The 15,558-nt window shown below is 37.1% G+C and overlaps 2 protein-coding genes across 3 annotated transcripts; both read left to right on the forward strand.

Moving 5' to 3' along the window:
- The first annotated feature begins 567 nt into the window (after window positions 1-567).
- Window positions 568-4,077, forward strand: LOC111785536 (anamorsin homolog). 2 transcript variants are annotated; one of them, XM_023665932.1, is made up of 8 exons: window positions 568-665; window positions 1,449-1,590; window positions 2,269-2,432; window positions 2,515-2,613; window positions 2,906-3,065; window positions 3,161-3,297; window positions 3,461-3,535; window positions 3,678-4,046. In XM_023665932.1, the coding sequence occupies exons 2-8, from the start codon at window positions 1,458-1,460 to the stop codon at window positions 3,714-3,716; spliced, it is 807 nt and encodes a 268-aa protein (XP_023521700.1). In that variant the 5' UTR covers window positions 568-665; window positions 1,449-1,457; the 3' UTR covers window positions 3,717-4,046. The 2 variants fall into 2 exon arrangements, with proteins under 2 accessions (XP_023521700.1, XP_023521707.1); XM_023665939.1 differs by lacking the exon at window positions 2,515-2,613 and having other exon boundaries at window positions 3,678-4,077.
- A 797-nt stretch (window positions 4,078-4,874) lies between these two features.
- LOC111789038 (alanine--tRNA ligase-like) lies at window positions 4,875-14,780 on the forward strand. The gene is made up of 23 exons (XM_023669655.1): window positions 4,875-5,262; window positions 5,451-5,689; window positions 6,259-6,399; window positions 6,623-6,769; window positions 7,412-7,564; window positions 7,684-7,813; window positions 8,259-8,355; window positions 8,535-8,655; window positions 9,014-9,073; window positions 9,394-9,444; window positions 9,528-9,623; window positions 9,823-9,924; window positions 10,043-10,165; window positions 10,661-10,804; window positions 11,096-11,167; window positions 11,265-11,340; window positions 11,940-12,082; window positions 12,173-12,281; window positions 12,363-12,550; window positions 13,637-13,726; window positions 13,808-13,990; window positions 14,165-14,344; window positions 14,470-14,780. The coding sequence occupies exons 1-23, from the start codon at window positions 4,899-4,901 to the stop codon at window positions 14,542-14,544; spliced, it is 3,084 nt and encodes a 1,027-aa protein (XP_023525423.1). The 5' UTR covers window positions 4,875-4,898; the 3' UTR covers window positions 14,545-14,780.
- The last annotated feature ends 778 nt before the right edge of the window (window positions 14,781-15,558 follow it).

The following is a 15,558-nucleotide window of genomic DNA, read 5'->3' on the forward strand; positions in this document are numbered from 1 at the left end:
CACAAGATGGTGTACTAGCAAAGACGTTCCTCGTAGGGGGTGGATAATGTGCTAACAAAGACGTTGAGCCCCAAAGAGGGTGGACACAAGACGATGTGCTAGCAAGGACGCTAAGTGCTGAAGGGTGGTGGACACGAGATGATGTGTTAGGAAGGACGTTGAGTCCTGAAGGGTAGTGGACATGAGATAACAATATCTACTAGCAATGAACGTGAACTCTTACATGGACGGAGAGAATGTTAAGAATACATATCAACGAACTAAACTCTACTCTGTTGAACTAAGTTCAATTTGACGACCCATAAACGATTTCCTCATCGAGTATTTAGTTTTAAAAATTCAAGAATCGAAGACGATCAAGTAAGTTCAAATCTCCCTTTCGATCTTCCTCGTGTAATAGCTACACTTTTTTTTTTTACCATNAAAAAAAAAAAAAAAAGAACCAAACCGACCTATTTTTGGGTTGGTTCATAAAAGCCGATTCCAAATTGACCCAACCCAATCCGACGGTTCTATTCTACTTCGGCCCATTATTTATACGCCCAGAAAGAAGCGAAGTTTTCTCCCCAACCATATTTTTAGTTGTTTCTCTCGCAATTTTCACTCTCTCTCGAAGTTCTTCTCGCCCACCGCCAGCCCGCCATTTTTCTTCTTCTTCTTTTCCGGTATAATCTCATTTCTCTTATCATTATTTTAATTTCAGCTTCTTCAATGGCTACTAGTTTGTTTCAATTCTTCAGATTGGAGAAACCCTCTGTGTTATTTGTTCGTACTTTGTTCAATTTTTCAGTTTTCTATATTGATCATTTTTTGTGATTACTGGGTAATTGTGTTCGTTTGATTTAGGCAGATAGTTTGTTTTTGGATGGGTATTTTTTTTTTCTCTCTCACTCTGTAGTCCTGCTTTTATCCAATGGGTAGCTTGGATGGAAAATTTAGCGAAGAATTTCATTTCTGTAATCAAAGAAGGGACTATGCACTCTAAATAAGAGGACTGCAAAATCTTCTCTCGAATTATTTTGTTTCTGGTAAGTCATATTCTCTGAATGAAGATCCTTGGATGCTGGCCGCAAGTTCTTCTTGGGTTCTCTCTTGAATGGACTGTTGTCTTGTATAAGGGGCAAAAGGCCTCTGAAGCAAGTAGCCTACACCCTGTAAAATAAATAAGAGCGAAATCATATTAAAGGAAAGATGATTGAACATTTTCTGGGTCTTGCAACATTAACCCAGAGAGGGCACTAATTGGTCTTCTCTTCCATGACAAATTATAAGTTCTCTGAGTTTTTCAAATTTAAAATATTCATTGTAAAGCAATTTAAAATATTCTAGACTGAAGTTTGTTTTTTCTGATTACTCTGTTTTCTTGCAAAGTGAAGAGATAGATTCACTTCTTAGTTTGATCCACTTCTTTTTTGTGTGAATTGAGGTATATAAGTGTGTTATTGTAGGACATCACCATGAAGAGTGTTCTGGCAATTACGGATGACACTGTTCTGGCTACCAGCGTCATTGTTAATGCTTTACAAGAGCTTGGGAATGGAGATGTTGCAAACTATGATTCACAAATAATAACTCAAGCCTTTTCTCTGAGTAAGTTTTTTATGTCTACCCATGGGCTGTTCTAGTCCGCACTTCAATTCTGTGCGGTTTACATTTCATTTTGAAAGCTGAAGGTGTAAATTGTTGTGGTAGTGATGACATAAACTTATCAACACTGACTTATTTCACTGTTTTAATTAAAAAATTTGGTTCCCTAAAAGAAACAGCCTTACTGCTAGTTGATTAGTGACTTGAAGGATAAAAAAGAGAATGTTATCAGCTCCTTTATATATTCTTTCACTAAATGAAATCGAAGATATATGTACACACACTCTACATGTTTGTCAAACTCTTCCTATATGATAATCCTGAAAGCCATAGCTTTCAGGGTAGCTTACTATAAATACCAGTGGTCAATGTCCTAGGCGAGATTTTTTGGCTCTGGTGTAGCAAAACTTGCTTGCAGATCCTGAAAGCCTTACCTTTCAGGGTAGCTTACTATAAATGCCAGTGGTCAATGTCCTAGTCGAGATTTTTTGGCTCTGGTGTATCAAAACTTGCATGCAGATCAATGGATTACCAACTGAAACTGATGGTTTACTCTTAATTTCCTGTCGTCAAATATCCTCCTTTTTTCTATTTGTTTTATTGGTCTCATGCTCTTGAGGAAGTGATTAATTCATATGATATAATTTAGATGTGTTATTGATAGTTTTTGATTTATGGTAGATAAGCTGCCACTTGGAGCTTCATCCATGGATGTTGTCATTTCTATCTGTAGATCTGCTTTTCCAAGTGATCAGATGCTTGAAGAAATCTCTAGAGTTCTGAAGCCTGGTGGGGTAATCTTTATTCACAAGACTTCACAGTCTGTTGCAGTTGAGAAAGATGAGGTAATTACTTAGCTAGTAATTTTTGGCATTTAAAATAATATTGATTACAGAGATAGATATATAACTAGTGTCTCTTTCGCAGTCCCCTGCCCTGGTGAGAAGATTACTAATAGCAGGCTTTCTAGAGGCTCAAGTAACCGAAAAGAAAATAGTTTCTCCATCTGAAGTAGAGAATCTTGTGGTAAGATTTAGTTATCATTAAGTTTAGAGTCTCTAGACAGTCCTCCCACCCCGCCAACAGACAAAACACCACGCTACGTTTCAGTAATGTTGAAAAGTGGCTAGTCATTTATGACCAAACTACTTTGTTTCCTGTTGCTTCCGTCGACTTCTCGTTATAAAGATGATTGAAAAACATCTTATCTCCGGTCTCTCTTTAACTTCGGTTTTACCAAATTTAATGTTTGATTCTGTTTTTACATCTTGCAAGTAACGTTTTTGTATACATTGTGAAACTTTTTTTTTTCACGTAGATAAAAGCAAAGAAGCCTTCTTGGGCGATTGGCTCCTCTTTTTCCATTAAGAAGCCAGCAAAAATTTTACCAAAGATTCAGATTGATGACGATTCTGATTTGATTGATGAAGATAGTTTATTGACTGAGGAGGATTTGAAGAAACCCCAGCTACCATTAGGTAAAAAATGAACTGATTGATATATACTATATTTGAATTTTATTTTATGGAATTTTCCGTATTAATGGCCTTTTACTATTTGATATGTTGTTCAGTTGGTGACTGTGAAGTTGGCAGTACAAGAAAAGCTTGCAAGAACTGCAGTTGTGGTAGGGCTGAAGCAGAGGAAAAAGTAGAAAAGCTGGGATTGACTTCAGATTTGTTGGAAAATCCTCAATCTGCATGTGGCAACGTAAGTGAAATTAATGATTGATTATTCTTATGTTTTTATTTTAAGCGCGATTACTCGTTTCGGCCATCAACGTTTTACCCTCTGTTCAGTCTCTTTGCTTTCATTTTCAACATCTACTTTCTCATTTATCTTGTCTGCATCTTAACGTTAATACCACTTGCAGTGTGGACTGGGAGATGCTTTTCGGTGCAGTACATGCCCCTACAAGGGTCTTCCAGCATTTAAACTTGGGGAGAAGGTAGGGAAAACCTTCATAACTTTCTTCACTTTTCAATGGAGTTTTGAGAATATTACTTCACGGGGTGGGAGGATTAGAAATTCCGGCCTCGCGGAGAAAGTAGCGATAGCCAAAGACTAAGTCGTTTTTCTTTTTCATGCAGGTGTCTTTATCCGGGAACTTCCTTGCTGCCGATATATGACCTTTTTCTTGTTTTCTTTTGGGGGGTGGAGATAGAGTTAAAAAATATATGACTATTTTAGAGGTTGGTCGTTTCGGTACCGATCACCATTGTATCCCGTACGATTAGATACACATGCTGCTATGCTATTATTCCTGTGTTGTTGAAACATCTGGTGAATGGCGACCACTTTTCCATTATGATATTGGCTTAGAAACCTTGATAAACAGTTTACTATTGCCAATGGACAATCTTGTCTTAAAAGCCTTGATGAACAGCCATGAATATGCTTCTAGACATTATTAGATTTTCTAAGCTTTATGATGAACAACCAGCAAGATTTCTGTACTAGTTACAACTGAAGGTTGCATCACTTCCATTCCACAGTGGGTTGAGATTCTTCTAGTATTATTATGATATTATGGCCATTGATAATTAGGTCTGTTCTATTTCATTCAACTCTCTTACCTTTGTTCAGGCGGGTTCGATCTTTTATGTATTTATGAAAGGTGGATGAAGAGGCGGCCGCAATGGAGTGGAAGTCAAGTTGTAGGAGTACAAAACTAACCCATATTGCTCATACTTGAATCTAAAAGTAATGAAATTAAACTATCATTCAACTAAGCAATCATATTTTAGTACAAATTGACATAAACCCAATGTTATTTTAATACAAATCGACATAAAAGCAACTAAGCAATGATATTTTAATGCAAATTGAAATAAAAGAATAGGTAACCATTTAGACGAACGCGAAAAGAGTGGGTAGACATTTAGACGAACACAAAAATAGTGGGTAGATATTTATAAAGATAGCTTTATCTTACTCTCGTAGAGTCAATTCAGTGAAAAGATCTCAAGTTAATGGTTCAACCGACGACAATTTTGCCTGTGCAAACCGGTTTTTGAAGTCAAATAGTCTCAAATTTGCTATACGATTGATCCACCTCGATAGGCACATGCATGGAGACTCGTATGTACAATTTTTAGGAAGGATTCGATCCATAGACTAACGAAAAGATCGATTAGAATTTAAAAAGTTGAAGTTGACAAAAAAAAAATAAAGTTGAGATCAATCCGAATGTGCATAAGAAACTTGGGATCCAAGCAAGAGGTGGGGAGAGATAAAATGTGATGTAATGGGGCGAAGGGCATAAATAAGTGGAATCGAATTGATGCCCATTTTATTATATACCCGATTGAATGAACAGAGGATTTTCCAGGGTGAAGGCAGAGCAATTAACCGCTACATGTTTTAGCTCCACTCTTACTTCCCCTTCTCCATTTTTCCCGCCGCAGCTATCCATTCACTCGACCACAGCTCATAGCTCAACTGGGATTCATCTCTTCTTCAATTTCCCATTTTCGCCTTGCTCTTCTTCATCGTCTGAGCTATCCATTCACTCGCTGTCAGCAATGCCGGGGGCCGGTTCTCAAGGAGTGGAATGGCCGGCCAACCGCATAAGGGACACGTTTTTTCGGTTTTTCGAAGAGAAGAATCACGTTCAGTGGAAGTCTAGCCCCGTTGTGCCCGTCAACGATCCGACTCTTCTTTTTGCTAATGCGGGTTTGTCTTTTTTTTCCTCCTTTTCTTGAATTTATATGCGTATGTGTGGTTTTGGATTGAGGGTGTGGGAGGATAATTGTTGGAGTTGTTCAATTTAGTTGAATTTTATTGGTTATACGAATATTATTACTCATTGAATGTATGTATGACTTGATTGTGGTGCTTGAGATTATGGGTTCTTGTTGCAGGTATGAATCAGTTCAAGCCCATTTTCTTGGGCACTGCTGATCCTAATACGTCTTTGAGCAAGCTTACCCGAGCTTATAACACTCAGAAATGTATTCGTGCTGGCGGGAAACACAATGATCTTGATGATGTTGGGAAAGACACTTATCACCATACTTTCTTTGAGATGCTTGGCAATTGGTCGTTCGGGGATTACTTTAAGAAGGAAGCCATCGCATGGGCCTGGGAACTTCTTACCCAGGTTAGTTGACTTTTACACCTAGATATACATTCATGCCTGAAACCGAGCAACGCTAAGGGCGGCATGAGTATATCATTATGGTCTATGATTCATAATTTACAATTCTTCATCTTCTTACATACAACGATACAGTACAGTTTGATTTTTCTATATATATGTTTATGTTATGTATGTATGTATGTTTGTGTAGTGTGATTTCATACATATATGGACGTATATATGCATTTGTTTTGCTACTTTCCAGCTTGCGCACAATGCCTTTACTTCTTAAATGTGCTGCTGCAACCTGGGAATCATTTTATTTGACTTGTATGATGCAGTCAATCAGTCGTTCTGTTTGTAACAACTTTATTTTGGGTAAGGAATGCTTGTGTGAAAATTAAGGGCATACAATGCAAGAAAATGCTACCGGGTGTCCAATTAAACCTCATTTAATGTAAAATTATAAAAAGCTCCTCGATCATCTATAATACGAAGATTGAAGAAATCATATTACTCCTCTTTGATATTTGAGATGCACAAGTTTATATCAGTTGATCTCATAATAGTTGTGTTCTATGACTCTACAGATTTATAAGCTACCTACGGATCGATTTTATGCCACCTACTTCGGTGGTGATGAGAAAGCTGGTCTTGCACCTGATACTGAAGCTAGGGACATATGGCTGAAGTTTTTACCTGCTGAACGTGTCTTACCTTTTGGCTGCAAAGTAAGATTGTATAGCAACTTCTTTCTGTTCTCTGCTCTTGCAAGCTACAAGTGTCTTGTATCTTTCTGAAATATGATGCTATTATAAAAAAATATGTTAAACAGATGCTTTAATTATCAAAGATAACAATTTTTTTCAACAATTGTGCGTATCTTCTGTTTTTGTGTTTCTTTCATGTTAGTTCTTTAAAATTTATCTAACTTATTTTTCAAATTTTGAGCAGGACAATTTTTGGGAAATGGGTGACACTGGTCCTTGTGGACCTTGCACTGAAATACATTATGACAGGCTTGGTGGTCGTGATGCTGCACGATTGGTTAATAATGATGACCCTACATGCATTGAGATATGGAACGTTGTTTTTATTCAAGTAGCCTTCTTGTCCCCTCTTTTCTCTCCTCTGTTTCCCTAAATCTTATTAAATGATTTTTGGTCCTTGCAACAATGGGAGCATATCTTTCCTATTTTTCTAGAGTAGCTTCTCAGATGAAGGCTATATTGTGGTTGAACGGTAGTATGTTTATAAATAGCATTTGAGTAGCTGTATCGTATCTAACTTCTAGCATGATGGTTCATCTCACGTGAAATCCTGAAGGTTTTAGAGGTTCTTGGTTTATATTGCAGTATTGGTTAGGTTTCCATATAATAGAAAGGGGGGAAAACTAAATGAAAAGTTAAGCACGATAGTTTTACTTATGAAGGAAGTTTAAAATAAAAAATAATGGGAAGAGAAGTAAGGATGCCAGGACCAGTATTCCAGTTACATTGCATTCTTAATCAGCGCACCTTTCAAAGTTAATAAGTTTGGTTAACACATGTTTGCTTTGACCTAATTTCTGTCCCTGTCCCAACATTCTTGTCTAGTAACTAATGCATGCATGTCAACGTAGTCGATTTGCTGGTTCCTTTGTCTCTTTTGATGGGTTTCAGTTGTTTTCCTCGGTTATCGCAATTATTTGGTTATCAGAACTACTTTGTTGGTTATTAAAGATTCAATTTATCATCGTTACAGTTCAACAGGGAAAATGATGGCTCCCTGAAATCTCTCCCTGCTAAGCATGTTGATACTGGTTTGGGATTTGAAAGGCTGACTTCGGTACTTCAGGACAAGATGAGTAATTATGATACTGATGTGTTCATGCCCATCTTTGATGCAATCCAAAAGGCAAGATCGGAATCTTTGATTCAATTGCATGAAAAAAAAGTAATTATCTGGGTCACTATATTTGGTCAAAATATTAATTCCTCTTTTGTTGTTTCTGTTCTTTTATCAAATATTTGTAGGCAACTGGAGCTCGGCCCTATAGTGGAAAAGTTGGACCAGATGATGTGGACAACATGGACGTGGCTTACAGGGTTGTTGCTGATCATATTAGAACTCTTTCAATTGCCATTGCTGATGGGTCTTGTCCAGGTGAGTACCATTGAAAAGATTAGATGCCTGGTCAGATAGCATTTTGAGCCCTTCTACTTATAGTTACCCGGTTATGTCCTCTCTCTGTGTTTTATTTTTGGAACTTCCACAACAATTTGTATTGGCAATTCTTGTACTTACACTGGATTTTGATTTTTCTTCTTCGTTATCATGGAAAGGATGGGTACAGTTTATTATCAAGTAAATTGTGTTTATTAGTTGCATAATTAATTGTTCACATTATGTGAATTCTGCATCTATTAGTTTCTGTTTCCTATGAAAAAAACTTGAGTTGAATTCTCCTATCATTGATGAATAATGATATTTGACTTATCATGTCCTTCATATTTTGTTGTGATTGGATTTGTCATTCACCTTCACTCTTTGCACATGTGAAGCTCCAAAAAAAATAGTTTGTCACGTCTCTTGCAAAAATCCTTGATAGGTAATGAGGGGCGTGAATATGTTTTGAGGCGTATTCTTCGTCGAGCAGTTCGATATGGAAGTGAAGTTTTAAAAGCTCAAGAAGGATTTTTCAATGGGTAGGAGGACTTATATATTTTACTTGTTTGCCACTTCTAAATTCTAACATGAGGAGTTCGACAGTCGTTTTCACACGACTCTTTCTTTTCTACTTCTTTCCAGTGTCATAATATAGATTTGAACTGTATGTTATAATATCTTTTTACATGATTGCCTCTCAATGATTATGTTGATCCAGACTTGTAAGTACTGTGGTGAAAATGATGGGTGATGTCTTCCCAGAGCTAAAACAACATGAAGTGCGAATTAGGGAGATAATTGCAGAAGAGGAAGCAAGTTTTGGCAAAACTTTGCTGAAGGTATTTCTTTCCTAGGATTTGGGAGTTTGATGGATGAATGTTAAGGTCTTGAATTTTATCTTTTTGGTAAGCTAGAAGGCTAAGAACTAAAATCCCTTTGGAGTGCATGTGGTATCTTCCCTAAATTAGTTAGGGATTGGCCAAATCTATGTTCATGGTTAAGAAGAATAAACTTGAAATTGTCTTCAGCAAATGGCTGGATAAAAGTTACGAAAATATTTCTGGCTCTGTTGAAGTTGTCTACCCAGGGATACTGACCTTGGTGCATCTTGTTTTGATTTTTTATTTCGCCGTGGAGGCTGATTTAATATTCATTTCTTGTTAACAAAACCTAAATCGATAACGAATTTGACGCCAGGGAATTGAGAAATTTAAGAAGGCCGCTCAGGATGTACAAGGGAAGATATTGAGTGGGCAGGTCAGTATTTTTATTATTGGCCTTTATGTAAATTATATTTCATTTCTTGCATTTGTATGTGTTCTTTCCGCAAAAGTAAATGCATGAGGTTTTTGTTCTGAGAGAGTGCATCACTCCACCTCTTGCTTGGAATGAAAAAAATTAGGACCCGTTTCCTGGAAAAAATAGAGGTTTGCTTGAGGTTGTTTATTTCTGTGCACTGTAAAGACTTTAATACATGATTAAGGTTTCCATTTGGATGTTTACAATCAGCAGTTATCTGTTCAAGAAATGTTAAGATATGTGGTTAATTTCATCCTATTTCGTTCTCTACTCCATAGGATGCTTTTATCTTGTGGGATACATATGGATTTCCATTAGATTTGACTCAGGTACCTGCTTTCTTTCTCCCACACATACACGCACTTACTGTTATCTTGCATATGGTGTTACTAATAACATTTTCATGGGCCAGTTGATGGCGGAAGAGAGGGGCCTGCTAGTTGATACTCAGGGTTTCAATGATGCCATGGATGAGGCAAGGGAAAGATCAAGAAGTGCTCAAAATAAAGTGAGTTCATTTAGCTAGAGTACATTCACATTCTATTTTGGTGTCTGACTGTCTGTTCTTCTACTTTATGGTGGATCTAAGGAGGAAAAATAATGGATGCTTTCATACGTAAACGAAGTTATGAATGATAATGGATAATTTAATTGACTGGATAAAATGTTTCGTTAGTTTTACCTTTCGTCTTATTCCTCTCTTCCAGCAAGCAGGTGGTACTATTGTCATGGATGCTGATGCTACAGCAACATTGCACAAAAAGGCAGTTGCTTCAACAGATGACAAATTCAAATTTATTTGGTTCAAGGTTTGTGAATCTATTATTGTCGGTATGGCTATGTTCCAATGCTAAATGGAGACCTCCATTTAGCACTGAATTGAATTACAGTCTGATTTCTTAAACCCTTCTATCTTTGTAATTCCAGGACCATGAAAGTGTGGTGAAAGCTATTTACACTGGTTATGAATATCTGGAAAGTGTAGCAGCTGATAATGAAGTTGGTTTAGTTCTGGAATCTACAAGTTTTTACGCTGAGCAAGGTGGTCAGGTATTTTGAAATCTCAGATACCCTATCCTGATTGCTTGTTAAGAAAGGCTTCATTAACCTTTCTGCAGATCTTTTATACATGTCTGAGAATAGTAGTAGCCTTGGAATTTACTATGAAAGAAAAAACTTTAGATTGTTGGAGCAATATACTGTTGTTAATTTACTGGTCTGTTCTGCCTTTTGTCTGGTACTTTAATTGTGTTACCTTTCTATTTGCTACATCAAATACTTCAACCAATGAGCTTTTGGGGAAAGCCTCGCTCATGGGCAATTCCTATTTGTCATAAATAAAAAAATTCCCCAGTTTGGGTGACCTTATGAAGAAGTTTAATTGGAAAATACAACGCAATGAGAAGGTTTATTCAATTAAGATTGGAAAATTATTCTATTGATATTTTTTTTGTTACATCTTATGCTGTTACATGGTTCTCTTCCCTTGTCATCTTTTCTCATTAATGTCTATCTTACTTGTGTATTTCTTGTTTTTGGCATTAGATTTTTGATACTGGATCAATTGAAGGTCCCTTTGGCTCATTTCAAGTATGTAATGTTCAAGTATTTGGAGGTTTCATCATACATATTGGTTCGTTTAATGGTGGTAGTGGCAGAATTTCCCTGGGTGATAAAGTTATTTGCAAGGTAAACTTTGTGTTTTTATGTACGTTGTCATTTATATTTAATTGAAAATCACGACCCATATCCACCGCTAGCAAATATTGTTCTCTTTAGACTTTTCCTTTCGGGCTTCCCCTCAAGGCTTTTAAAACGCGTCTGCTAGGGGAAGGTTTCTACACCCTTATAAATGGTATTTTGTTCTCCTCCCCTACCAATGTGGGACATCACAGCTATTAAGTGGTTTTGGGGAGTACTCTAGAAGTAACTTAATTAAATTCCTTTTGCCATTTTTGATGAGTCTATTGATTCATGCAGGTTGACTATGAGCGGCGTAAGCTCATTGCTCCTAACCATACTTGTACCCATATGTTGAATTTTGCTCTTAGGGTATGTTTGAATTTTGACCTGAATGTAACTGGTTGTTATTAAGGCTGAAATATATTCCTTCTGTTTTAAAAAGCTGATTTGAGTAATAATTGTACAGGAAATACTTGGAAATCATGTTGACCAGAAGGGTTCTATTGTTCTTCCTGAAAAACTGCGATTTGATTTTTCTCATGGTTAGATTTCCTTTTGTAAACAGCTTGGTCTTCATTGAGAAAAATAAAAGAATGCACAAAGGCATTCAAAAAACAAGCCTACAAAACGATTCCTAAACTACCAAACTGATAATTACAAAAAGTTCAATTCACAAATGTCCATATGAAAACATTAAGCCTCGCAACAGCCTCTCATACCTCCTCAGGAGATCTTTCAACCCCTTCAAAATTTCTATATTTCTTTTGAGCCGAACTCCCCACAAATATAGAGACAAATGATTTATTCTCCTCAAAATTGTGTGTAGGGAAGCCAATTTTTGGTTGTAGCCGTGCTTGTAAACATCCGTCCTGAGTCCTCTTGTAGTTTTGAATCAGTGGTTTTCCATTTAGGGGAATGAAAGAAAACAAATAGTAGCCATGCTAATACAATTTGTATCCATCTCCTCCTCCTTGGACTGAAACCTATATTCTCCAAAACCACATCCAGAAACTTTATGTCAACTATATCTCCATTATTCTCGTATTAGCTAGTTCTGTTTTTTTCTCATGGATGAAGATATTTTGCTAATTTTCAATCGTGTATTTGAAATTTTGATTGCTTAACTGCTCCTGAAATATAGGCAAGCCAGTGGATCCTGATGATTTGAGAAAAATAGAGTCAATTGTTAACAAACAAATAGAAGATGAACTGGTTGTAAATGCTAAGGAGGTAACCCTTGCTGAAGCTAAGCGTATTAATGGGTTACGAGCTGTTTTTGGAGAAGTAAGATGCTAGTTGTCTTCTTTATTTCTCAAAGCTCTTATTTGATTTTGAGAAGCATGATCTCCAATATTTTCCCTGTTTACGATGCAGGTCTATCCCGACCCAGTTAGAGTTGTTGCCATTGGGAAAAATGTTGAGGAACTCCTGGCTGATCCAGATAATGCAAAATGGTTATCCATTTCTTCAGAGCTGTGTGGAGGTCAGTGTGTTCTTGTCATGGTCTTTACTTTTCGCAGCCTGGGCTAAGCTTGCCTCAAATAAATCCAATGGATTATTGCAGGGACCCATATATCAAATACGAGGGAAGCAAAGGCATTTGCCCTTCTATCTGAAGAAGGAATTGCTAAGGGGATTCGAAGAATTACTGCTGTTACCACTGATTCTGCCTTTAAAGCAATCGAGCAGGCTCAATCACTTGAGCAGGAAGTTGACGATGCTTTTAACATAGATGGTAGCTTGCTGGAAAAGGTTTCTCTCTCACTCTAACTCTTACAATTTACAAACACTGGTAGTGGCAGATAGGTATCATCGGGGTACGGATGATTGTGGGAATTTTGTGCTTGATAGGCCGATTTTTAACAGCTTCGCTGTGATGTCCCACATTGGTTGGGGAGGAGAACAAACCACCATTTATGAGGGTGTGGAAACCTTCCCCTAGTAGACGCATTTTAAAGCCTTGAGGGCAAGCCCGAAAGGGAAAGCCCAAAGAGGACAATATCTGCTAGCGGTGGATCTGGGCGGTTACAAATGGTATCAAAGCAAGACACCGGACGATGTGCCAGCCTTCTCGCTGTTCCCCGAAGGGGGGTAGACACGAGGCGGTGTGCCAGTAAGGACGCTGGGCCCCAAAGGGGGGTGGATTTGGGGGCGGTCCCACATCGATTGGAGGAAGGAAAGAGTGCCAGCGAGGACGCTGGGCCCCGAGGGGGGTGGATTGTGATGTTCCACATTGGTTGAGGAGGAGAACAAACTACCATTTATAAGGGTGTGGAAACCTTCCTCTAGCAGACGCGTTTTAAAGCCTTGAGGGCAAGCCCAAAAGGGAAAGCCCAAAGAGGACAATATCTGGTAGCGGTGGATCTGAGCCGTTACATTCGCATTCTCTGTTATACTTTACTACTCCATTACATTTCCCATTCCACTTATCCTTTTTCCTCTATTGGAACGGAACTCTAATAAACAAGAAGCATGTGCATGACATTAGAGATAGGAACGATACGAGACGAGAGAACAATACCCGAAAATGGAAAATAGAGCCTAATCTCCAATAGGACCTAGAAAAGGAAGAAAGGCTATAATAAAGTTTAGCATTTTTACACCAAGTTAATCTTAAATAACTTGATTGTTTCAAACCTTACTCAAGATCATCAAGCATGAACTTTTTTGTTTCATTAGTCTGATCCACTCTAATTATTAATTGGATTAAAATTTCTCTTGTTGAATGATGATTGCTTTGAATGTGCCTCTAAGAGAAAATTGTTCAAGTTGAATCTCTAACCCTTTCCACGTTTTGACGGCTCAATTAAGTTAATTCTTGCTCACTTTATCCTGCAGGTGGTTGCTTCATTTAAAAACCGTGTTGATTCAGCACCAATTCCTGCTGCTAAAAAAGCACAAATTAGGACAAAGATCGCCTCGCTCCAGGTATTGTTTGTAGAGCTACTGTGCATTGATTACCTACTTTAACTGCGTTTTTATTACCTGAAAATTCTTGTTTCCATATAGTTTGAATTAAAGAAAGCTCAGAAGAAGCTTGCCGAAGAAAATATGCAGAAAGCTGTCGAGATTGCCGTTGAAACGGCAGAAGTGGCTTCTTCAGATGGCAAGGCCTTCTGTATATCCCATGTAAATGTTGGTTTGGATGCAGCCGCAGTTCGTGAAGCTGTGCACAAAGTTATGGAACAGAAGGTGATTTCTTATGCTTAGTAAAACCCATTTTGATGTTTGAATCTACCTTTCGAAAGTTGTTTAAATGAATGCATGATAGTAGGAGTCATGTCCGCATTGTGTGCTTCAATAAACAATATGAAAATATGTTGTTCTTAGAATGTGAAGATTTGATTTTGTATTTGTGATTGACAGGGCTTATCCGCGATGGTTTTTAGCACTGATGAAACCACAAATAAAGTTGTTGTTTGTGCTGGGGTTCCTCCAGAAGGGAGTCGAGGAGAGCCATTAGAGGTATCAGAGTGGTTGACAATAGCTTTGCAGCCACTAAAAGGAAGATGCGGGAAGGGGAAAGGTGGCCTCGCTACGGGCCAGGTAACTTGAATTACCTCACAAACCAACAAAGAAGCTTGAGACAAAAGCAGCTTCATTTTTATCGTTTTAATATTTGTAACATGTTCTTCGTGTTCTTCGTGTTCTTCGTGTTTTGTGGTTTTCAGGGAACTGATGCATCTCAAATCAAGGAGGCAATGGATGTTGCTACATCTTTTGCATCATTAAAATTGAGCAAATGAAAAGTTCTTAGGTCCAACACGTCTCAAGTTGAAGAATTTGCTGTAAATATGTTTGCGCCATATCTATGCCTTCCACACACAAATACTCTGGTTGGATGTCCAAAGGAATCATTGTGATTCATACTACAATTGGAATCTATAAAGCATTGTCTTCATTACTACATGCCATAGTCGCAATGTAAAAGTCGGGTTCGTTTTAGTTTGATTAAAATATCACTTTCGTCTTTCGATTTTGAGTTATATTTCTCATTAGTTCTTGCACGTTGAATCAAATACTAGAAAATAGGGTTAAAGAACTATCGAATATAGAAATTCCTTTAAACGAAGTAAATTACGTGATTATTCAATGAAACTAGTTGAGATACATATCAGGCGGCCTCGAACACTCATTGATATCCAAAATATATGTCTAAATGTCATGTCGGTTTGCCGAAACACTCATTGGTATCAAGAATATATATGTTCAAACCCAAGTTAGGTAAGAAGTCTATTTTGAGAAATTTCCACTTATCTTCTCCCTCCTTTTCTAGCCACAACCATGATGAACTATAGGGTCTAGAGTATATAAAAATGTTTTTAAAAGTTTCTTTTAAAAATTTTTAATAAATAAAAAGTATTAATTTTAAAATTATTTTTTTAAAGAAAACCCTTTTAAAAATTATATAAAAATGGCTGAACACTCTGTTAAATTATCTACCAATTTGGTCAATTGAGTTGTGCTCATATCTAAATTATTAAAAAAAAATTAGCTGAATTATGCTCGTGTAGATAAATTATGTCTAAATTATTAAAGAAAATTAGAGAATATCTATTTGTTTGATTGTAGCTACCTGAATCACCTCTGTCATTTTTTATAAAAAAAAATTATGGTAAATTGTTTTCACTATGCAATATATATCAAAAGAGTGTTCTATCTCTTCAAATCTACCATAATTCGATGTGAAGTTATTAGACATTGATATATAGTCAGACGGTGAAATTTGAACTTAATCTTCCAAAATATATTTTTATTAA

Source organism: Cucurbita pepo, chromosome LG02 (assembly GCF_002806865.2).
Source record: "Cucurbita pepo subsp. pepo cultivar mu-cu-16 chromosome LG02, ASM280686v2, whole genome shotgun sequence".
Classification (NCBI taxonomy): Eukaryota; Viridiplantae; Streptophyta; class Magnoliopsida; order Cucurbitales; family Cucurbitaceae; genus Cucurbita; species Cucurbita pepo.

Bases quoted from the DNA above. Each gene is read 5' to 3' on its own strand.
- LOC111785536 (XM_023665932.1), top strand. From the start codon at position 1,458: ATGAAGAGTGTTCTGGCAATTACGGATGACACTGTTCTGGCTACCAGC. The intron at 1,591-2,268 runs GTAAGTTTTTTA...GATTTATGGTAG, and splicing joins AACTCAAGCCTTTTCTCTGA to ATAAGCTGCCACTTGGAGCT. The intron at 3,536-3,677 runs GTAGGGAAAACC...TTTTTCATGCAG, and splicing joins CATTTAAACTTGGGGAGAAG to GTGTCTTTATCCGGGAACTT.
- LOC111789038 (XM_023669655.1), top strand. From the start codon at position 4,899: ATGAACAGAGGATTTTCCAGGGTGAAGGCAGAGCAATTAACCGCTACA. The intron at 5,263-5,450 runs GTTTGTCTTTTT...TTCTTGTTGCAG, and splicing joins TCTTCTTTTTGCTAATGCGG to GTATGAATCAGTTCAAGCCC. The intron at 9,624-9,822 runs GTGAGTTCATTT...CCTCTCTTCCAG, and splicing joins CAAGAAGTGCTCAAAATAAA to CAAGCAGGTGGTACTATTGT.